This window comes from Schistocerca gregaria, chromosome 6 (genome assembly GCF_023897955.1).
Source record: "Schistocerca gregaria isolate iqSchGreg1 chromosome 6, iqSchGreg1.2, whole genome shotgun sequence".
Taxonomy (NCBI): domain Eukaryota; kingdom Metazoa; phylum Arthropoda; class Insecta; order Orthoptera; family Acrididae; genus Schistocerca; species Schistocerca gregaria.
Genome location: NC_064925.1, coordinates 369,500,651 through 369,525,890, shown reverse-complemented (window position 1 = coordinate 369,525,890; position 25,240 = coordinate 369,500,651). Strand labels below are relative to the sequence as shown.

General features: G+C 41.8%; 1 protein-coding gene across 4 annotated transcripts in view; it reads right to left on the bottom strand.

Annotated features, from left to right (window-relative positions):
• The window catches only part of LOC126277997 (uncharacterized), a 277,984-nt gene that overhangs the window by 54,147 nt on the left and 198,597 nt on the right, over nucleotides 1-25,240 (bottom strand). For all 4 annotated transcript variants that reach the window (XM_049977675.1, XM_049977678.1, XM_049977677.1 and 1 more), the window contains 2 exons: nucleotides 23,454-23,550; nucleotides 3,492-3,709 (listed from right to left, as the gene is read on the bottom strand). In XM_049977675.1, coding sequence (XP_049833632.1) covers nucleotides 3,492-3,709; nucleotides 23,454-23,550 — 315 coding nt within the window. The remainder of the gene's footprint in view (nucleotides 1-3,491; nucleotides 3,710-23,453; nucleotides 23,551-25,240) is intronic.

Here is a 25,240-nt window from a genome sequence, read left to right as displayed (position 1 = left end):
CGTAGTCAACCCATAGCAACATCAGTGTTAAGTAGTGTGAACACACAAATACGAAAAGTTAACGGTTTAAATTAATGGATGAAGTGTAACTACACGAAAAGTTAGGCTTTCACATACAATATTGGTCTTTCTTGCGTGTGTTACACTTCAAGATACACCACACAAATGTGCCAGCAAAATTTTAAATAATGACATTAATTTCTGTCTTCTGGGCTCAAAATTATTCTAAGTGGCTAGTCCTCAATGCACTAAGTTTTAAATGAGAGTAAAACGCTCTGTCATTCAAGAAATTCATTGCACATTCATACATGTGACATAATTCATCTTGTGTAAAACTAAATTTACTTTGAATCTAACACTTTTCAAAGCACCATTCACAGTATTTTACTGCAACCTGTTAGAAATAGCTTCATTTCAGCAGGTGCCAGAGAGCACCAGAAAACAGGCGTTACTGCATGTGGGCAGCTACAATGACATAGGAAGCTCAAATGTCAGTACATATATAGTATTGAGAGATCTTACATGACATCATAAAAGAAATAGGATACTTCAAGAGCATCAGAATTACGTACACCATACTAAAATGCATAATACGGCTTAAAGTGCGCATTCATATGTCCGAATCCAAAATGAAGTAGGTCCCAACCTGATGTTATGATTTCAGTGCTGTTTTCAGGATGCAAATTTTCTTGGAGTACCACTACTGTACTATCTCATATTTGTTTCTTTATTAAAGCATAATTCAGTACGTACCATAAGATGAAAATATGCACTTGAAATTCAGTGAACAGTTGAAACTAGCCAACAGTGCAGAATGAAACATTATGTTTCTAATAAATTGACTGCCTCTGGGGGGAAAAGATTAATAAAAGCCACATTTGTTTAGCAAACTGACAATAACTTCATTGTCCTTCAAGGCAACCAAAAATGTGGAAATAAAATCAAATCAGAAAACAAACTAATAACATATTTTAGCCTTCCTTAATTATGTGAATTTATTTTAATGCACTTAATAGCTCCCAACCACAGAAATCAGTTTTGTTTTCATTTGATGTGAGAAGTGTAAATGAAGAGGAAGCAGCAAAATCACTAAATGTAAACACGGCTTACATGGAGACTTACCCCCCTCCCCATAGCATTTGGCTCCTTGTTGCTACTGCAGATACAGCTAACAGCCACACTTCAACTAGCCGACAGCGGGAGAAGTCATTGCCCATACAAAACTCAATTGCACATGAGTGTGAGCCTACGGGCAACTGCCCAGATGAAGTTAATGTAAACAATTGACTTGTGACATCACGCTCGTCGGCAACAGTTTATTGTTATAAAGTATTGCATGGTCTTTGTCCTAAAGCCTTTGACACAAATTGCTATCAGTTCTTACCAGTCAAAATTACAAAAATTTAACTGAAGTCAAAAACAATGAAAAATTCCCAGAATTCTAAAGAATTCCTGGGTTTTTCCCAGTTTTCTCCCAGATGAAAAAATTTCCAGGTTTTGGTCAAATTTCCCAGATGTCCCAGAACGTATAAACCCTGATTATTTATCTTCCATGAAGGACTTTCCAATTACCGCACAGAATTCCATTTAACATAGTTCAGTGTTCCTCCCACACCTTGGAGTAAAAATTCAGAACCGAGCAAGTGAACTGTGTCAAATTATGGTCTGGCAATGTTTCAGAGCCAAAAATAATCCAACGTATCTTAGCAATGCTTAAGCATTTAAATCTGTAGATTCTGCAGCACTAGAAACATCCAGTGCTGAGAGGTATGTACAAATAGATAAAACTGCAGACACTGCGCCTTCACATGAAAAAAAGGAAAATACAATGAAACCTTCCAGTAATACTGAAGGCAGACCTGTGTGCTAGATTTTCAGTGAACACTTAGCAAATGAAAGCTTGCTGATTTAAAGAGCTACCAACTTACAAAAATTCTTTGTATTCCAATAGAACTGTATCATTATTTTTACAGCTCCTGGAATTCTACGCAATACAAAAAGGGCTACTGGCTCCCACATATTGATTGATAAGAAGCACTTAAGAGTATCCTTTGAAGCCCGTTACTATATTAATACTATAGGTGAAGATTTGGTGTTTAGTAGTAGCAGTAATGGACATTAAACAATGCCGCAAACTCTTGTGTCGGAATAAAGCAGTCACACAAATGGCATTAATGGTACTTTATCTTATTTCAATTTTTCTATTTGTATGTTATTAATTAATTAATTAATTTTTAAATTTTATTATTTATTTCTTGTTTGTTTCCACTGTTAGTGTTTTAATGCACTACTTTAACCACATGTCATACTTTAATGAATGAGACTCATGGAAACAAATGCAGACCAAACGTGAACATTATGAGTCACACTCGTGGAACAAAAGTTGGGCCAAAGTTTTTATGTATGTTGGATATGCCTCTATTCAATATGTTTATAATCCAAAAAGTAATTCACAGTCAAAGAAAGGAAACATACACTGATAATCAAATAAATATAGCAGAGTTTATGTCAAAATATGTCCCACTGCCGGACAACAAAAAGCATGGAAAACCATTACTAGGTGAAACACCACTTCAACTCCAAGCACAATATTGGACCCATTTCTGGACACACATTGATCCTATGCCTAAACAAAGATTGATCAGGATGTGCAAAATTTGCATAAAACACTAAGTATGAAATGAAATAACAAGAAAATGGTCAGAGGGTTAAATGGCATTACATCTGCCACAGTGCTTTTGAGAATAATGTGCCGTGCAGGGCTACTAAATTTTAGAATTGAAGGTCTTTTCTATTAGAAATTTGTTCAAGGGAAGCATTTCTTAATGTAATTACATTTCTTGTTGACAAAATCTTTGTTCAGGTAACATGTTATTACAGTCCTTCTCCAGATGTCACACCTGAAGACACCTTATGAATATTATAATTTCTATTAAAGTATTACTTGTGTCTAAAATTTATATTTAAATTTTAAAGTATTATTTGAAATAGTGTAGAGTTCTGTTTGTTTGTGTGTGTGTGTGTGTGTGTGTGTGTGTGTGTGTGTGGTGACCATCTCGCACATCACTGTACCCTCTTCCACATGTTCCAATGGCTTAGGTACAGATTTCATCAAACAAAATGGTACAACAAGGGGTTAATCAAGGTTCTTTAACAATACACTTACCTAGTTCATGTATTTTTTCTCAAATATTCTTTATGTGCAAGAATTTACTTGATCAGGGTTTCAGAAAAGAAAAGATAGTGTCCATGCAGAAAAATATGTGCATAAACTAGCATGTCAGTTGTTTGCATCGGCTGTTAGAACTAATTACATTTATGACAGTGAATGGGGTCACAAAGAAAAGCATCCTTATGAAATGGGTTACAAATGAAAAAAAAATCGAGACGACTAAATTTGTACATTGCTGCAATGGATGGAGAGCAAATCTTCAAAGGGTAACTAAAAAAACAATAGGTGTATATGAATTTCTAGTATGTAATTCACTTACCATCTTTAACAGTTGCCTCAAATAAACTGTACTTTCTCCACTCTAAATTTTGTGTCTCTACATCAACCACTTCCTTTCTCATAGTCAACTGACTAATCATCATACTTTCTTTAGCAGCAGGCAAATACTCATGTACGAGTGAGTCTTTTATTGCAGTCCAGTCTTCTAATGATGTATGATATGATGGGAAGAGACTATCCTTGTAATGTTGTGTCTGGCTGTAGAGTACAAACAAAAGAAGGGGTGAGTATGAAAAATCAATATACAATACATTTATATTACACAAAAGGCACCTGAAATGCTACAAGAGAAAGCTGCTGAGAAGGACATAAGTAAAGTAATGCAAATATGGGTAACACAGTGCCCACCTGGCTAGCCATGTGATCAACATGCTGCTTCCCTAGCAGGAAGGCATGCTGATCCCTGGCACGAATCCACCCAGTGGATTAGTGTCGAGGTTCGGTGTGCCAGCCAGCACGAAAATCTTTTTTAAGGCAGTTTTCCATCTACCTTGGCAAATGCGGGCTGGTTCCCTTTATTCCGCCTCAGTTATTGCTGCGTAAACACTGTCTCCGTGTATGCGTACACAATAATTATTCTACCATGCAAACATTTACGGTTACACTTGTCTGGTATGAGATGTTCGTGGGGGAGGGGGGAGAGAGAGAGGGGGGGGGGGGGGGGACGGTCCACTTGGGGCCAAACCACACTGGGTTAGGTAAAGGGGCAGCAGTCGGGGTGGGTGGACTGCCGTGCCCTGTTGTGGGCTTGTGAACCATTGAGGGCTACGGTGGGATGAAGCTTCTCCATCGTTTCTATGTCCCCGGTTTAATACACAATGCACAATGGGTAATTGGTAATTCAACCATGTTCAGAAAGATTATTTACTTTACTTTTCATGTTACACACAAAAAAACAGTCCAAACTTCTTACTGTCTCATTTCATTCAGTGTAAATGCATTAATAATAATAAAAACTAGAGAATAACACAGGATTCATGTGCAAATATGGAAAACTATTGAAAAACTCTGCACCAAACTGTCCACATGCCATATATTGAGTTGTGTCATAACTAGTGCCTCAATATCTCCAAGGTACAAAATGCTCATTACAAGACTGATAAATTAAATTTAGCACTTTGAAAACACATAATTACATATATCATCCTCCATTTGTGCACCTGCAGACCACAACTTGCAGGTGTTATTCAAGCTATGAAACCAAATACTACACACAGTGAGAAGACAAACAACGGAAAATCTAGGATGGAATAACAATATGAATTAGGATAGATTGCTACTCACTACTTAGAGAAGGTGTTGAACAGCTTTTCATACAAAACTGGAGAAAGAAAGCGTTCAAAGTTATTGAAAAAATATGCATATCATTCCAGTTTCCAAGATGAGTTGTAGAACATGTAGGAACAACTATAGGCCCACATCAATTATGCCAGATTTTAGAATGTATAAAGAGTGATCAAAGAATTCCCATTCAAAGACCGTACAGTCCAGAATCAGCATGTCGATCACCCACAATCACCATGAGCACTGACACAACCATCACACTGGTGCACGAGTTGAAGAGACTTGTTTGGTAAAATACTGTGTCCTGCTGTGTCAAGGACTCCCTAACTGCCTGCTGCACATCTTCGTCTGGCAGAAATCGTTGACCCTTCAAGTCCTTTTTTAAGGGACCAAAGGTGTGATAATCATGTTGGGGAGAGATCAGGACTATAGGGTGGATGCTCAGGTCTCTCCCACTTGAGTTGGCATAACTTCTGCACTATGACATCTGCGATATGGGGACTCACATTTTCATTAATGTGGCACACCATTCCACAATGCTGGTTTTCAATGGACATTCTGCCTCTTACACAGTCTTTGTTCTCCAATGGATGTCTGCCAGTGTTTGTCCTTTGGGAGCGAAAAAAAGAATAACAGCATGCTGGTCTTGTTTGGACACATTTGGTATTAACATCACCATAGTTCATGTTTCTGCGTTTACAGCTTGCATGACAGAATGACACGAATCCACATTAACCCATAGTCTACAAGTCAGTGCTTATATTGCACAAGCGGCAAGACGCAGTCAATACCTTCGCTGTGCAGTGCCCATGGTACTGTTATCGACGACTGTGCCGCTAAAGCGGAGTTATTGAACGCAGTTTTCCGAAATTCCTTCACCAGGGAAGACGAATGGAATATTCCAGAATTTGAAACACGAACATCTGCTAGCATGAGTTTCTTAGAAGTAGATACCTTAGGGGTTGCGAAGCAACTCAAATCGCTTGATACGGGCAAGTCTTCAGGTCCAGATTGTATACCGATTAGGTTCCTTTCAGATTACGCTGATACTATAGCTCCCTACTTAGCACTCATATACAACCGCTCGCTCACCGATAGATCTGTACCTACAGATTGGAAAATTGCGCAGGTCGCACCAGTGTTGAAGAAGGGTAGTAGGAGTAATCCATTTAACTACAGACCTATATCATTGACGTCGGTTTGCAGTAGGGTTTTGGAGCATATACTGTATTCAAACATTATGAATCACCTCGAAGAGAACGATCTATTGACACGTAATCAGCATGGCTTCAGAAAACATCGCTCTTGTGCAACGCAGCTAGCTCTTTATTCGCACGAAGTAATGGCCGCTATCGACAGGGGATCTCAAGTTGATTCCGTATTTCTAGATTTCCGGAAAGCTTTTGACACCGTTCCTCACAAGCGACTTCTAATCAAGCTGCGGAGCTATGGGGTATCGTCTCAGTTGTGCGACTGGATTCGTGATTTCCTGTCAGGAAGGTCGCAGTTCGTAGTAATAGATGGCAAATCATCGAGTAAAACTGAAGTGATATCAGGTGTTCCCCAGGGAAGCGTCCTGGGACCTCTACTGTTCCTGATCTATATAAATGACCTGGGTGACAATCTGAGCAGTTCTCTTAGACTGTTCGCAGATGATGCTGTAATTTACCGTCTAGTAAGGTCATCCGAAGACCAGTATCAGCTGCAAAGCGATTTAGAAAAGATTGCTGTATGGTGTGTCAGGTGGCAGTTGACGCTAAATAATGAAAAGTGTGAGATGATCCACATGAGTTCCAAAAGAACTCCGTTGGAATACGATTACTCGATAAATAGTACAATTCTCAAGGCTGTCAATTCAACTAAGTACCTGGGTGTTAAAATTACGAACAACTTCAGTTGGAAGGACCACATAGATAATATTGTCGGGAAGGCGAGCCAAAGGTTGCGTTTCATTGGCAGGACACTTAGAAGATGCAACAAGTCCACTAAAGAGACAGCTTACACTACACTCGTTCGTCCTCTGTTAGAATATTGCTGCGCGGTGTGGGATCCTTACCAGGTGGGATTGACGGAGGACATCGAGAGGGTGCAAAGAAGGGCAGCTCGTTTTGTATTATCGCGTTATAGAGGAGAGAGTGTGGCAGATATGATACACGAGTTGGGATGGAAGTCATTACAGCATAGACGTTTTTCGTCGTGGCGAGAGCTTTTTAGGAAATTTCAGTCACCAACTTTCTCTTCCGAATGCGAAAATATTTTGTTGAGCCCAACCTACATAGGTAGGAATGATCATCAAAATAAAATAAGAGAAATCAGAGCTCGAACAGAAAGGTTTAGGTGTTCGTTTTTCCCGCTCGCTGTTCGGGAGTGGAATAGTAGAGAGATAGTATGATTGTGGTTCGATGAACCCTCTGCCAAGCACTTAAATGTGAATTGCAGAGTAGTCATGTAGATGTAGATGGGAGCTGTGCTATGTTGCATATACGCTGCAGCAATACCCCCAAGTGAAAACTTTTTGATCGCTCCTTATGTTTTATGGTGATGTCTAATGACCTGTTTCAAGATCAAAAATTTCCACTATAGGATCTTACATAGGTTCTGTAGGCAACAAACTTGTGAAACCAACTCATTATTTCATTTCAAAACCCAGAAGATAGTAATTACTGGCACTCAGGTTGATGCCTTATTCATTTGCGGCTCGAAACAATTCCATGCTGTCATTTAGTTAATAAAGTATGAGTATATAGAATATCAGACTGGTGCTTGATTGAATTAAATAGTTCCCAGCAAATAATACACAGCATGCCATTCTTAATGAATAGAATACCGAGACCAACAGTGGCCTTGTGTGAGATATACATAAGTATCATAAAAATGGAAATTCCTCGATGGGGCAATCGTAAAATAAGTGAAAGACAACCACTCACATAGAACAGATTGATGGGCTGAGCACAGATACACTAAACAGAAAACATCATTCACAATAGCTTCCAAGCTCTAGATGTTTTTCTAGCTAGAGCACACACCGCACACGCGCACACACCGACCCTGCCTGCCAAATCATTTATGTACACAGAGAACAGCAGCAGGCCTATCTCACTTCCCTGGGTCACTCCTGGCGATAAACTTGTCTCTGACAAACACTCACTGTCGAGGACAACATTCTGGGTTCTATTATTTAAGAAGTATTTTGTAGGCTGGGTGTGCGGTGGAACACTACCTTGGCATAGTGGGTAGGATTTTGGGTGGGCTGTCACTCATATCAGGGCACAATCAGAGGTAGTCAAAGATCTGGTGGAGGATGTGGTTGAGCTTTTCAAGGTCATGCCAATACAGGCTTTGATAAGGTTATCAGTATATTTCAACATTCCCCCGCTTTCCACTGCAAATCTGGCAACCCAGGTGGCAAGGCTGAAAGAAAGAGACTTCTTGACATGAAACAGGTGACACCTGTAAAAGTGGAGATACTGACTGAGGCTGGTGCACTTGACATGGACAGATGTAATTATGGAGCAATCTGAGAGGTGAAGAGTGACATCTAGGAAGATGGCTCGATGAGTTGAGAAGGACGAGAAGCAGCAGATTTGGAAATAAGTTTTGAAGTTCTGGAGGGAAGAGCAAAGGTTGTCCTTGCCGTGACTGAAAATCGTGAAAATGCCATCAATGAATCTGAACCATACAAAAGGGCTTTAGGTGTTGACTAAATAGGAATGATTCCTCCTGATGGTCCATAAATAAGTTGTCAAAGAAAGGTGCCATGTGAGTACCCATTGCAGTACTACAGATTTAGCATTTAAAAGTGGGTTCAAATGGCTCTGAGCACTACGGGACTTAACTTCTGAGGTCATCAGTCCCCTAGAACTTAGAACTACTTAAACGTAACTAACCTAAGGACATTACACACATCCATGCCCGCGGCAGGATTCGAACCTGCAACCATAGCGGTTGCTCAGTTCCAGACTGTAGCGCCTAGAACCGCACGGCTACCCTGGCCAGCAATAACTGTGGGGCAGGATGCAGTTGGTTAAGAGAATTAGGAAAGAGGTGGTGTGTTTGTTATCAGGAGGACATTGGGAAAGGATGCTCCGACTACCTCTTATCATGCTCTGGGTCATTCCCTTTAAGTTGGCCCACGTGCAACACCCGTTCCACCACCTCCAACTGTAGTATAGTAACATGCATTTCGAACTCAACATAAGACAGTGCCATACGTGAAAGCATCAGGGTATACGCTATACCTGTGGATAGGAAGATATTGATGCACACATCATAACTCTATAATAATGTAGAACTGGAGGAATCCAACAGACGAGAGAACGGCCTGCAGAAGAGTAACTCGAACTAACAGTAGGCAAGAAAAACATCACAGACAGACTGTGGACAAAACAACAGACCAGGACAACTTCAAACAACCTAGACAACAATGAGCCACTAAGTGAAACGTTTGCCACAGTTATGATACCAAGGCCAAGAGCAGCAGAGACACTAATCCAAGATGTGACCAAAGAGAGTAATCGGGTGACAAGCATTGTAGTTACCAAACAGTCCTAGTACAGTGGAGATGGATCCGACAATATCAAACACGAGCACTGAACCGAGAAGCTGTGTGGTAGGTTGCCGCTTATATACCGGCCACGTGGAACACTACTGGCCACTGCATTCATGTGGCGAGACAGTGGCACTTCTCTTGCCACATGCACAGTGCTGTTTAGCCGCAGTGCAGCCTAACAGCCATCAAGTCCATATCCTCTGGCAGCTATTCAACCTCTGTGGTGCACAATACCAGATCCCACCCCCCCAAAACAGGTGTATACGGGCATAAATGTTTTGGACAGTTCTGTCGGGGCCAGAAACGTCTGGGTGAAGACCTCATCCCTTCTATTTCTGGTTGTCAGAAGGGAAGGGAGGGTGTTAGGCGGTGTCTATTGTGACTTCACTGGAGGTGAGGGTGCTGGAAGGTTCCCCCAATCCTCGTGGTCGCAGAAGGTAGTGCCAGTACGCCCAATGCAGTCACCAGTGGTGGTCCTGCAGCCTAACAGCTACCAGAAGACAGAGGGGGACGGAGGAGCGGTGGCAGCATGTATGACACTGTGCCCGAGGTTCGAGCTGGTTGTGATGGCAGCAGTTGAGCCCTTTCTGTGTCTAGACAGATGTAACTTGTCACCTATGGGTCTTGACTACTTTTTCTGGTATCCACGATGCAGTACTTCCAAAGGAGTGGGCCCACACAGCTGCCCCAGGTGTGAAACGCTAGGAAGGCTAAGGGTGGGCTGCAGATGGGGGCCAGCATAAGAACGTGAAGCAGGGTCCACAATTTCCACCTGTGAAGGAGCTTATTGGAGCTACAACAATCAACTGGCATGGTATAACAGATGCTCATAAACAGGGCGACGGCTGATGCAGTGACAGAGGATTCAACAGCTTTCTTCACTGGAGAAAGGACAGAGCAGATGGCTGAGAATATCTTTTACACCACTGGCCATACAGAAGTCTTTGACAGTAGAGCCCATTAATTGGGGTCCACTATCAGTGACCAAAGTATGAGGTAACCTTTCAATGACCAAATCCTCGGCCAAGGCAATGAGGGTGGCATTGTTCGTGGTGGACATAATTCATGCCACATATGTGTGCTCTGAGCTGGCATCCACATTGAACAACCACACAATCCTGAAAATGGACTTGCAAAATTGAGATGGTTGCGGAGTGTATACCAGGACGCAAATTATTTTGGATGTGCTGCTTGGTGCCAGGTGCACACCATGCAGCCACAGATCATTCTCTCAATTTTGCCATTGATACCACGCCAGCACACGTTACAACAGGCCAACACCTTCATGCAGGATATCCTGCAATGACCTCGGTGCAGCAACCTCAGGATTTTTTGCTGCAATTCGGCTGACATGATTACCTGATGCATGTCAGTCTGTCACCAAAAGAATAACATCATCGACAATTGAGAGACTGGGAGAAATGTGTTTAAAGGGGTTGAGCTCAGTCGCCAACTGATGGGTGAGGTAGGCTGGTCAGTTGTTGGTCACTTAGCGGAGGAGCTACCATAGGGTGAAGTCACAGTGTGTGGCAGTGGTGACACTTGCACCTGCAATGGGAAAACTTCTTAATGCATGTTGTAGTACAGTATCAACGTGGAAGCAGAGAACTTCCTGTTGGTTGAAATAAAGATCTGGGCCAGCAGGTAGACAGGTCAAGGTGTAGGCACGGGAATGTTGTATCATGGGCCTAAACTGGACAGTGTAATTGTAGGCACTCAGGAACAATGCCCTGTGCTGGAGGCAGTGAGCTGCTCACTCTGGGAAGTTGGAACAGCACCCAAGTAAGTGGTGTGCAGCTGAAGGGTGATGTCTCTATGAAAATATGGGGTGCACCACAAATCCGGCTTAAATAGAAGCTAACACAGAGCAAAGATCATCTAGTTCCTGGAAAGGGACTGCAGTGGATGTGATCTTGTTTTTGTCGGAGGTAGAAAACCCAAACAGTGTAAAAATATTGTGGAGAAAAATGTTAATAGCTAATAGGTGGTCAACAACAAATAACGTAATCAGCCATATAACATGTTTGTAGGCTGCAGTAACCAAGAGCCCTCCATGAAGGGGAATATGGCTGTTTTGCTCTATGTAGCACTACACTGTCATATGTAAATAGTTTCTTGTACTTAGGCCACATTGCTTCTGTGAGTGGCTGCGTATGGCAGCCTTACAAGGATGGCTCGATGTAACTGTTTCCATAGGCCACCAAATGCTAGATAGAGTGATCGAACAGATGATGCCCCCCCCCCCCTCCTCCCATGTCCACCTGAAAATGGCTGTCCACATTACAAATGTGGAGCACGAGACATAACTCCCTCACAGAAGGGTCCCCCAGCAGGACTACTGACTGTGGCGTATATACCGTGTCCTGACGCTTTCTTCAGGTGGGATGGGAGCATGTTGTGTGGCTGTGGCAAATTCTTTGCCACAAAGTGTGCAGGTTCCCCAGTGATCTGGACATTCTGCCAGGGAGTTAGTGGAAAAACACTGGGCACGATGGGAGCAATTGCCGTGACCTGCGACAAGGTGTGATCAGAGGCTCAGATGCCATAGAAATGTCAGGCAAGTACGAATCACAATGGTGCTGCAGCCTGGGGGCTCTCCTAAGCCTGTAGCACAAGAGTGAAGCGCATGGAGGCACAATGACTGCCGCAAATTGTGACCTCATCATAAGTCATTCTCTAGCAGCCTGTGCAGTTTTGAACACGTGTGCTACGCTCAAAATGTCCTCCCTCCCAATGAGAGGTTACCTAGTTTTAGTGCTGCAGTGCACACTTCTGGATCTGGTGCAAGCTGGACCACCACTTCACGAACCAAAGGATCTATGTATGAAGCCTTGCAGCCTTGAGTGATGCAACCAAAATAACATTTGCAGTTGATACCTTTCAAATCGGTGCCCTATGAGCAGTTTGACTGTCCCAGCCATTTATGGTACTGATGGAACTCGAGCCTGGAGGCAACCACATGCTATCTCTGGGACTAATAATCAGAAAAAAAGAATGCATATCTCCTGAAAGGAGATTATGACACGGTCTGACAGATGGAACACCTTTCTGAGCAGAAAGAACTTACCTGGTAAAGCACAAGACAAAAATAATGATAGCTGCAATTAATTATCCACGACTTAAATGCTATGAAATGCTGTTTCAGATGATGTAAGTATGTGCCACAGTCATGCTTAGCACTGTCTGTGCAGGTGTAAAGTGTTTACAGCACACCAGTCGGTAAAGGTAAAGTGTAAAAATCGATAAGCAGGTGCTGGATCAAGAGTGCCTATCACGGGAGGGGCCTGAGACACACCGACAAGCAACTTGCCACCAACGCCCTCTAGACAGCAAGTATTTAGGTCGCCACCACTGATCTGAGACCTCACTGACTCACTCTCCGGTTTGGCATCTGTCAGATAGTTACAGAGTAGGCTTAGTTCGTAACAGGCTATGATAGTATATAGCATCCAGATTAGTGACTATAGTGAGACTAAAGTTTGTAATTGCAAGTCGGTTGGTTGGTTGGGGAAGGAGACCAGACAGCGAGATCATCAGTCTCGTCGGATTAGTGAAGGAAAGGGAAGGAAGTCGGCCGTCCCCTTTCAAAGGAACCATACCGGCATTTGCCTGGAGCGATTTAGGGAAATCACGGAAAACCTAAATCAGGATGGCCGGACGCGGGATCGAACCATCGTCCTCCCGAATGCGAGTCCAGTGTAATAGCAAGTTCACCGATATTGTCTGCAAGAGTACTATTACAGATGAGCTTGTACCACAACACATGGGCTCTATTGCAGTTAAGCATCCAGTCCAACAAGTGCATTTGTGTTGTAGAAAGAGGATACTGTCCACCCATAACAAGCTCCTCTCCCTTACTTCCTTACAACACATGGCACTACATCATCAAAATATGGAAATGATGGAGGATATGGGAGTGCCAGTAGTGGAAGGTAGGGAAGCCTGGTGCAACTGGGTATCAGGTGCTCCGAGTCTGTCCGCCTGAAGCTGAAGTGACTTCTGTAACAAGTCTAACTGGAGCTACTGCTCTGCTGCTGCATTAATTGCTACTGTTACCCCAGCGAGAAAACCAGTTTAGCACCCATGCTACTGAATAACTTCCTTTTACCTCATCGCCCATGCTACATCTGTGGGTAGTCAGATTTTGATGCACACACTGAAGCTCCAAAAAAATGGAGAAACGGAGGAAGCTGCAAAGTGGGAGAGCCGGCAGCAGAAGAGTTACCCAAATTAACAGGAGGCAAGGAAAATGCAGACAGACAGACTGTGGACAAGGCAACAGACACGAACAAGGACAAACAACATGGACGACAACAAGGTGCTAAGCAAAGCCTTCACCAAAACCATGAAAAGAACACCAAACAGAGAGACAAATCCAAGATGCGAACAAAGAGAGTAATCGGATCAAAAGCAAAATAGTTATCAGGCAGTCCTAGTACAGCAAAAACAGATTTGACAGTATCAAGCACGAGCACTGAACTGACCGGTTGTGCAACGGGCAGCTGCATATGTACCAGCCGCATGGAACACTATTGGCACTACTGGCTGTCATAATGAAATGAGGAGACTGGTGCTCTCACCATGCATGAACAGCATTGCACAGCCACAGTGCCACTTAATGACCATCCAAGTCCACTTCCTCTGGTGAGCATTTAAACTTCACATCGCCCAATACAAGATTATATAGCAGCTATGCTCCAACAACTGTACAGCATTCTATGGGTGCATGACAAGTTACCAACTATCTATTTGCACGAATGACTATCACCAAACTGTGGCAAACCACAAACTTGACCATCCCGTTGCCGAACATGATACACACCACAATATGAATGACTTCAATGGCTGCTTCAGTATGCAGGCCATTTGGGTACTCCCTTCCAGCACAAGTTTCTCTGAACTTTGCAGTTGGGAACTGTCCCTCCAACATATTCCGCACTCTAGCGATCCCTCTGGGCTAAATCTCCACCAGCCTGTTCCCACTGCCTCACCTTACCTTTTCCCTCAACTCTACTGTCCACACCACTGCTTCTCCCCCTTTGTCAACCAATCTCCCTCTCTCTCCACTCCCTTTCACCATCTTTGTCTTCATCTTCACCTTCGTCTTCTTTCCCACCTTCATTCCCCCCACCCCCCTCTTCCTATATCACTTTTTGCTGTTCTCTCTGTGTTTTCTCTTGTTGTGTGGTTGCGAAGTCACCCGATCATAGATCTGCCTCTTTCCCACTACACCCTCCTTATCTCCTTTCCTACCTTCTCCCCATCTCGATCAGCTCAGGCAACTATTTTCAGTAAACAAGTGTCAATAATTAGTGTCACTGTTTATCTTGAAAATCTGCTAGTGCTCAAAAACTAGTGTGAATACTATTTCTATTATGTGTTTATGTGCCACCCATTAGTCAGCTATAGGTGAGTGGTTGCCTTTCCTTTATTTTACACACTAAAACTATAATGATGCTATGTAACACAATCATCATACCAGTCATAACCTATGGAGCAAAAACACGGAATTCAGTTTAATTAGAAGAACACCAGTTACAAGTATTTGAAAACAAAATTTCTTTGGTCCATACTATGATAATGAATCACAAAGCTGGAAGAGAAGACTTAACATAGAAATTCATGTGCTATCACAGCAAGCAACAATAATCAAATTAATGAATTCCAGATGACTTCAATCAGCAAGCTCTCTCATGAGAACAAAGATTTTCATGCGGTTTCAAGAACATTCATGGAGAAATAATTTGGTGAGAGACCAAGAGAGAGATCCAGGAGTATATGGGCAAATAAAATTAAAATAATATCTAACTGGATGGGTGCAAACAACTCGCAGAAGAAGCACAAGACCAAAGCATTTGGAGGCAATATGTGAGGCCGGCATTGGAGCTACATTTAGCTTACACGCCATTAAGAAGAAGGAAATCTAAAACTTTTTTGGATGAATAAACAAGCACTGAATTGCGATGCAATCAGACATTGAGATATAAATCAAACTTGCAATTTGTTGGTCCATGTTCTCTGGAACATTTTCAAAATCAAACAAACTTACTCCTGAGGGAGAGCACTCTTACATTTAAATAACATCAAACATTACAGAACATATTATGTTGGTACATAAGTTTGGAGGTTTTTGTTTTGTATGTTGGTATCATAGTTTCTATGGGTTTGTTTATTGACTGCCATTTTTTATTTGTAGCTTACTTTTACTAATTGAATTTACATATTGACATTCTATCTTTGAAGAGAGTGAGTGGAGCTGTGGATACTAGAAAATGGATTGTTAAGTGGAGAAATCAGAACATTTCCGACTTATTCCCTTGTTTGAGTTCAAAACATGGGTGACAGCAGTGGAGGCAGTCAAAGATTTGCACTGCCATGAGGATAATGCCACTAAATATGAGAACGGCAAGAGAATTATTTTCCTGTTTTAAGGGTTTGATGAAGATAATTTAATCTCACTAATCCACAATGATCTATGCTGTGTACTCTAGAACTGAAAAATGTGATGAACTGTGATCATAGCCTATTTGTAGGGACATGAAAAATTAGCATTTGCAGCAAATGCAAACATATGTATGAGGTCTGCCTCAAAATTTGAAATTACATAGTAAAGGCTGTTCCATAGAAAATTGTATCTGTATGAACCATTTTATTACAGATAGTTTGAAATAGTTTTCTGCATATAAATGTTGACTAAGTCACTAATTTTTGATTAATGGTATTATACAACCTCTGAAAAAATCCAATCTGGAAAGAGAATGTGTGTACGAACATATCTGGAAAATAAAGAGCACTCCTGTGCACCAATGCAATGACGTATCAGTGGAGTCATAAGTTATGCTCTGGCCCCATTTCTAACAGTGGGTGGCTGTGCAGTAGCCATACTAAATGCTTTGTGACCTCTGCATTGTTTATAGTTCATTATTTTGTTTCCTCACTTTGAAATGAGCAAAGTGGCTAACCTACAGTGATACAGCACCATAACAGACCAGCAATCCAGTTGTCAATTCTGCTGTCACAGAAGCACAGAACACGCATGTGGGCTGGCTGGCTGCAAGAGGGAGGCGATGCCCCCCAACACTACCACTCCTCAACTATCGGGTGTTCAAAATTCTCGTTTGTTTACACTCGCAGTCACCTGCTACCTGCTATGTTGTAGTATCCACACTGTAGTGACTGCACCAAAAAAATTTCCTGCATGGACACAATTATTTTTGGATCTACTTTCATTCTTTTATAATTATCAAACTGGATGGGAGAAGAAAGTTAATGTTGAGAAACACTTAAATTAAAGAAGCACTATGCTCATAGGTTGGAAAATGTTGAATGCTTAAATAGAGCCAAAATAAGAAAACAAGCAAAGAGTATTTTGGGGGAAAAAAAACTGCTGAAGTTTTTGCAGGAAGAAATATTCCAATTTTCTATTATTATACGCTAAACTATTTATTCTCTTTTCTTATAATTTTATTTTCAATGGTTTTTTTTCTTTTTATTTCCTTTTTTCCCCTTTTGCAAGCAATTTTGTTTTCAGGCACATAGTATGGCAAACTTTGAAACTTATATGTCTAACCTTTTACGAAAAAAACATGCTTATTTCTGCAAAAATTGATGCTTAAACTTTGCCAAAACAGATGTTTAAAACAGCCAAAACAGATTCTTAACACATCCAAAACAAACTATCTTTTTAGGTCTCTCAAAGAAACATTTTTCTTCTTCCAAAAACTGTCCTCTTCAAAAGTTAAGTGGTCAAAATTATCATATTACAAGAGATTTCAATCTTCCAGTGCAATCCTTCCAAAATTCCAATGTTATAATTTTGGATGCCTAATTTGTCCTACCATAAAAATGTATAAATTTCCCAGAACTACATGTTAGTTTGTAAAATAGGCCTATTAGAAAATTTAACTTCTCAAAAAGTTCTTGGTGGGCTTTTGTAGATACAGGTGGGCAGAAACTTAAACTCCATAAAACACAACCATAATTAATATAAATTTAAGAATACTGGTACCATAGTAAATGAAACGTGGTTTCTGCTTGATATATTTATGTAATTTTTGTTTTTTTCTGTTAATATTTAAAACATAACAGTCTTGTATTTGACATATTGTAATTTATGTACTACTCACACTTATACAGTCACCAAGCACAAAGACATATTTAGATGGGGTTGAGTTTTCAGCCACTACAGGCATTATGTGCAGTAAGTTGTCCCTGTCTGTCACTCACTACACAAACTTTCATGTTAATAATTAATGGAAAATCTCATATAAAGATGTGAAACAAATACTAACAAAGAGATAGAGGGGCTGGCCAGTACTTACCTCAGCTCAGTACAGCCGATAGATACACAAAAAACAACCGAAAATTTAAGTTCCTAGCTTTCGGAATAAATGTTCCTTCATCAGGGAGGAGAGAGGGGAAAGAAAGGGAAGAAGGGAAAGTGGATTTAGTTACTCACAACCCAGGTTATGAAGCAACAGGGAAAGGAAAACAGGGAGGGTAGCAAGGATGGAGGCATGGTTGTCAGAGGGAAGCTTTCTTTGAATGTTTGCTGTGAAGACACTGCTCAGCCAACTTAAACTACCATGTCCCATCTCAGTAGCACTGCCTAGCAGTCACTTAAGCAAGGTGACCCTTATAATATGTTGTCTGATTCTTCTTGGAATGTATACACTCTAAATTTTATCAGCAAATACTTCCATTATGCTCTATACCTCATTTGTTGAATCTTCCACTGGTGTTTAATGCGTTCACACTTAATTAATGAACCTCTGATGAAATGTCTGAATCTTCCATTAATCCTATTTGGTAAGGGTCCTAGACTGATAAGCAATACTGAAGCATATGCCAAATGAGGCTTTTGTTAGCTACCTTTTTTGTAGGTGAATGACATCCAGGCATCCTGCAAAGAATTTCAGTCTCTCATCTGCACTTTCTACAATTAGTTTCATAATGCCATTCCACTTTCAGCACTTTGAATGCATTATCTTAGATATTTTACAGTTTTATGTTTCCAGTATGACTGAATGCTAGATCTACATTTACATAAATATTCCACAAGCCACCGTATGGTGCATGGCTGAGAATAACTTGTACCACATTTGGTCATTTTCTTTTCTGTTCCACTCACAAATACAATGAGGGAAAAATGAGTAACTATACGTCACCAAATGAGCGCTAAGTTTTCTTATTGTATCTTCTTGGTCCTTTGAGAAATGTATGTTGCTGGAAGTAGAATCATTTTGCAGTCAACTTCACATGCCGGTTCTTTAAATTTTCTCAACAATGTTCCTTGAAAAGAGTGTCATCTTCCTTCTAGGAATTTCCATTTGTGTTCCCGATGCCTCTTGGTAATACTTGCAAGTTGATTGAACCTACTGGTAACAAATTTAGTAGCCTGTCTCTGAATTCCTTCGATGTCTTCCTTTAATTTGACTTGTGGGGATCCCAAACACTGAAGCAGTACTCAAGAATGGATTGCACTAGTGTCCCATACATGGTCTCTTTTATAAATGAGCAATGATGTCCTAAAATCTTTCCAATAAAATGAAGTTGACCATTTCCCTTCCCTACTACTATCTTTCCATGCTTTTTCCATCTTTCCATGCTTTTTCCATCTTTCCATGCTTGTTCCATTTCACATCATACTGCAATGTTATGCATGGATTTTTGACCAAGGCGACTGTCAATCAGCGCACTCCTAATGTTGTATTTGAACATTAAGGGATTGTTTTTCCTAATTATCCACATTAATTTATATTTTTCTACATTTAGAGCTAGCTATCATTCATCACACCAATTACAAATTTTGTCTGTCATCTTGTATCTTCCAACAGTCACTCAATGATGACACCCTTCTGTATACCACAGCATCACCACCAAACAGGTGCACATTGCTGCTCACCCTGTTCGTTAGATCATTTATGTATACAGAGAATACGAGTAGTCCTACCACAATTCCCTGAGGCACTCATGATGATACCCTTGTCTCTGAGAAACACTCACCACCGAGTACAATGTACTTGGTTCTATTATTTAAGGAGTCTTCGAGCCACCCAAGTACATGGAAACCCATTCCATATTAACAGTCTGCAGTGGGGCACTATGTCTAATGATTTTTGGAAATCTAGGAATATGGAATCTGCCTGTTAACCTCCATCAATGGTACACAGGATGTAACGTCAGAAAAGGACAAACTGAGTGTTGCATGAGCAATACTTTCTGTAACTGTGCTGATATGTGAATAGAGGCTTTTCCATCTCAAGGAAGTTTTATCATATTTGAACAGAGCATACATTCATAAATTCTGAGCTAAGCCATGTTGCAGATGGTAATTTTGTGGGTCAGTTCTTTTACACTTTTTATGCACAGGAGTCACCTGCACATTTTTCCATTTGCTTGGGACTTTGCGCTGGGCAAGAGATCCAGGATAAATGAAAGCTAAGTAAGGGGCGAATAATGTAGAGTACTCTTTGTTAAATCGAATTTTAAACACTTTTAGCTGCTTTTCTGCACTGCAGATGCCTTTTAGTGTGTCCTCTATATGAAGTTCATTTCTTAAATGCCAAATTCGGAACTTTGGCTTTCCTTTATCTTGTATCGCCACACCAAACTGGTCGATGGGTGACTGGATAGAAGCCTTCAATCTGCTTAGTGGTTACATATAAGACCACAATTTTCTCAGGTTCTTGGTAAGATCTTTGTTAATGTACAACACTGACAGCAGTTGTATGCTTTGTGCATCACTCTTTTTACAGACACACAAATCTCTACTAACTTTTTCCTGTTGTCATTTATGCATTGTTTTTTGAACCATTAGTTGTATGAGAGGGAGAGAGGGAGGGAGAGGGAGAGAGAGAGAGAGAGAGAGAGAGAGAGAGAGAGAGAGAGAGAGAGTCCTGGCTAATGATTTCCAACTCTGCTGGCAATTTATTCAGTGTGTGTCAATTTTTCCAGATGATTATATTTTCGACTTCTGTGTTGCTTGACAGCCTTCCTGACAGCAGCAGTGCATGATGGGAGTGGGGTAGGAACTAGAGGAACTCCAGGAAGTAGAGCAACATGCACACCACCACCTCAAAAAACTCTCCATCCTGCTCACTTCCTACTCCCGTTTTGGAGTAACATTGTCTGCCATCTCTACAACAACTTCCAAACCTCTCCCACCTCATCTCATAGCTGACAAACCTTGTCTCACAGACCTACTACATTTACCTCACCCTCCAAAACTCCCTCCCAACATGACACAGAATCCAGAACCTAAACAGACCCAAAACACAGTCATTAACCTTCCCTCCAGAAGCCTTAGCCCCACAAAAATATCAGTACTTTCTGAAGGCCTTACCTTTCCCCCACTCCCAAATTCAATCACGCAGGGCTTGTTATGGATCTTCTTGCCTTGTCCTCATTCCTGCAGTGGAAACACTTTTTTGCTACCAACCCTACCACTCGGAGTCAACCAAAGACCAATACTGAACCCTGCTCGACTCAGTTCACACCTCCATCTAACTGCGATCCACCCCCACTGCCCCCAAAATCACACCATGTTAACTTAGCAGAACATCTCAACCTCAAACCTTGCCTCACGATCATTTCCCAAATCCCTAAACATGTAAAACCACCTCACATCTGCAGAAAGAACCGCAGTCCGTCACCTAAAAACTGGTCCTGACCTTATGATCCTACCTGCGGACAAAGGCTTTTGAACCATAAGGATTACCCGACAGAAGGACTCTGCCAGCTGCCAGATACATCCACCTAAAAACCTTGCCACAGTGACCCCATTTCAGAAATCCAGCAGGATCCCCAGTCTCTCCTCAACTCCTTAGGCCATTCCCAGAACCTCTCCCTCAAGTACATCTCTCTGCTCACCCCTATCACTCCCCTCACTCCTACCTTCTATATGCTTCCTAAAGTACATAAACCCAACCACCCAGGACACCCTGTTGTGGCCAGTTACTGTGCCCCCACTGAGAGAATCTCTGCTCTTGCAGACCAACACCTTCAGCCTATTATCCAGCACCTACCCTCCTATGTGAAAGATACCAACCATTTCCTCCAGCGACTCTCAACAGTTCCTGTCCCTTTACCACATGGTGCCCTGCTCATCACTATTGATGACCTCCCTTTACACTAACATTCCTAATGCCGATGGCCTTACCCCTATTTGACACTACCTTTCCCACCGCTCGATGAATTCCAAACCAGAAACCTCCTTCCTAGTCACCATGACCAACTACATCATCACCCACAATTTCTTCTCCTTTGAAGGCATTATCTACAAGCAAATCCAGGCTATGGCTAAGGGCACCTGCATGGCACCATCCTATGTCAACCTATGGATGGGCCATCTGGAGGAATCCTTCCTGAACACCCAAATCCTAAACCTCTTCACCTGGTTCAGATTCGCTGATGACATCTTTGCAATCTGGACAGAGGGTGCGGATACGCTATCCACATTCCTCTAAAAACTCAACAGCTTCTCCCCCATTTGCTTCACCTGATCTTACTCAACCCAACACCACCTAGATGTTGACCTCCACCTTGAAGATGGCTACATCAGTAGCTCTGTCCATATCAAACCTACTAACCACATGCAACACCTCCACTTTGATAGCTGCCACCCGTGTCTACCAGTAAGTCCCTTCCATACAGCCTAGCCACACATGGTCGTCACATATGCAGCGATGAGCGACCCCTCTTGAAATATACTGAGGGTATCATTGAGACCTTCACAGTCCATAATTATCCTCCCAAACTTGTGCAAAAACAAATCTCACATGCCTTATCTTTCCAGTCTCCCACAACCTCCCAAAGCCTCACCGTCCAGCCACAGAGGATCATTCCCCTCGTAGCTCATTACCACTCAGGACTGGAGCAACTGAATTACATTCTCTGCCAGAGCTTTGACTACCTCTCATCGTGCCCTGAAATGAGAAATGTCCTCCCATCTCTCCCACAGTCGTATTCCGCCGTCCACCCACAAAATATACTTGTCCATTCTTATACAACCCCTGCTCACAACCCCTTACCTCATGGCTCATATCCCTGTAATAGACCTAGATGCAAGACCTGCCCCATACATCCTCCCACCATCACCTACTTTAGTCCAGTCACAAACATCACCTATCACATCAAAGGCAATGCTTTGTGGGAAACCAGTCATGTAATCTACAAGCTAGGCACCAACCACTGTGCTGCATTATATGTGAGTATGACAAACATCAAGCTGTCTGTCCACATGAATGGCCACCGACAAACTGTGGCCAAGAAACAAGTGGACCACCCTGTTGCTGAGCATGCTGCACAACACGACATCATCCATTTTAATGAATGCTTCACAGCCTGGACCATATAGATTCTTCCAACCAACACCAGCTCTTCAGAATTTTTCACCCATCCAGACCCTTCCCTGCTCCCATTCCACCACTACACAGCCCTCATTCCACCAACGCACCCAGTCTTTTTACTTCTCCCCCCCTCCCCCCAAAATCTCCCCTGCCCTCTGTCAAAGCTCCCAACTGCACCTAGCTGCCCTACCCACTCTCCATCTTGAGTATGCATGCTCCCCACCAGCATTTCACTGTCTCCCACTCCTACCCTGCTATCCCTCTCCCTCCATGCCCCAGCCTCCTCCTTACCCCCACCCTGTTGCCATTCCCATCATGCACTGCTGCTATTTTTTGCAGTAAGGCTTGAGCTGTCAGAGGCTGCAGTCGTGTGTGTGTGTGTGTGTGTGTGTGTGTGTGTGTGTGTGTGTGTCTGTGTGTGTCTCATCTATTTTTGACAAAGGCCTTTGATGGCCGGAAGCTTATATTATGACAGTCTTTTTGTTGCGCCTCTCAGCAACTCAGCATCTCTGCAACATGGTGAGTAACAACTTTCCATTATATAATATTATTAATGATATGTCTTTCGCAAAAATGTAAATAGTATCTGCAATCAGTCACACTTCGTTGAATCATATGACGTGAAAGAAAATCACTGACTAAAATTGCATCAATAGACGCCCCTATTTTACTTGTTCAGTAAATTGCATGAAGATGAGAGAACTGTATCATTTTGAGTAACTTTATGCTCGACACGCAGCTGTTCAAAATTAATACTTACAACTTGGCCGTCCACCTCAAGGCTGGACCATAGATACGATCCCCGATCACAGTTCCACTTGTTTCTCTTGCCAGAAAACTCATTTTGTTAGCTATCTCTGAAATATTATAGTGAAAAATATCAGCTTAAAATATATTTTATAATTTGTTACAAATGACAGACTTAATGTTACATTCACTCTAAGTTACAGTTCCTTAATGTTACTCCCCTCCTGCTTTCACATGATCGCTCTAATGTTCATTCAGAAGGGTGGCACTCTCTCACTGTTACATATTACACATATTATGCTAGAGAGGTGCTACATCTATAAAGTACAATGCCTGATAATTGTGGAGTTCGATTGATTGGCACCGTTCTTAGCAGACAGCCTAGCTCCTTAACAATTTCAAGAGGAGTGTAGCTACACCATGAAATTTTTCTGGATGGGGACCACAGGGAACCATAAGCAGATCCCATCTGTAACAATATGGCTGAAGTACTACGGAAACCAAAGGAGTTGTAGGGAGAGAGGCTTCACATGAAACTTGGTACCAGTCCAGTAATCTCTTTGAGATTTGTCTAATAGCCATGTTAAAGAACCGAACTCAGGTTTTGGTAGTAGCATTTTATCTAAGAACTAGAAGATTCTGCATCTGCTATCTTTTGACTCCTTGTAGTCATATCCTGGTGGCTACAGTCTTGCTGGAAAGCCATGAAGATGGATAAGACAGTGATCTGCAAGAGACTCCCTTAGAAACAAGTAAAAACTGACAGGGGCCAGTTAAAGTACGCACAATAAGAGCACTGTTGATACACTGTTCATTATGCAATGATCCTTTATCAGTGATGTGCAGTAGCATTATTGCCTGCAAAACTAAATACTTTCCTTTTTTCAGAAACTTTCATTGTGGCTGCTTCACTCGAGGTGGCTGATGTTTCTTAACCACAGCCTGACATTTCTGAGACACAGATTTCAAAGTTACCCTGCTTGTACATGTAAAAAAAAAATGCACTTAATATCCAGTGTGAGGCGAAAATGTAGTATAAAGTGACATAGCATGGAGAAATATGCTGTGAAGTATCTCCATAATCATGAGAAGGGTTTCGGAAACACCATGTTGTAGCACTGAAGCACATGAAAAATTTTTGTGCACTTAAAATCCGGTCTGAGATGTAACATTAGTTATGCATTATTTCAGTTTCACATTAGCAAACTACCAAAATTTTACAGACTCAAAGTTCTTTTCATATGAAGACATGCACTGCTGTAGCAGGGAAAAGAAGGGAAACAGCAGAAAAATGCTTCCATCAGAGCACAAATGATACTAATATGCTCCTTTTTCAAAAGACTATGACTGAAAATTGGGATAGCAGGTGCCTCATTCTCCCTTCCTCAGTACCCTTAACACTTTTCCCAAAAATTTTGGCATGTGGACATATTCATGCTTCTTTATCCTGAGAGGGAAGGAGACAGTGGCAGTGGGAAATACAGACTGAAAAGTAATAAATACTGGAAAATAGCAGACAGTGGTTATAGCACAGAAAGAGCGAAGTTGACAATGGCAGCGTGAGAGAAAAGACAGATATTGTGGCAGTGGAACATTGTTGACAGTGATAAGCGAAGAAAACAATGGACACGGTGGTGGAACACTGTTGACAGTGAAAAGACAATGCTACAAAAAGAGAGAGAACAAAGGAGACTGTGTGGTTGTGAGAAGGGAGACAGTGACAATTAAAGAGAGACAAAAAAGATAATGACAATGAGTTGGGCTGAATGAGTGAGTGAGAATGGGCATGTGGGAGTGGAA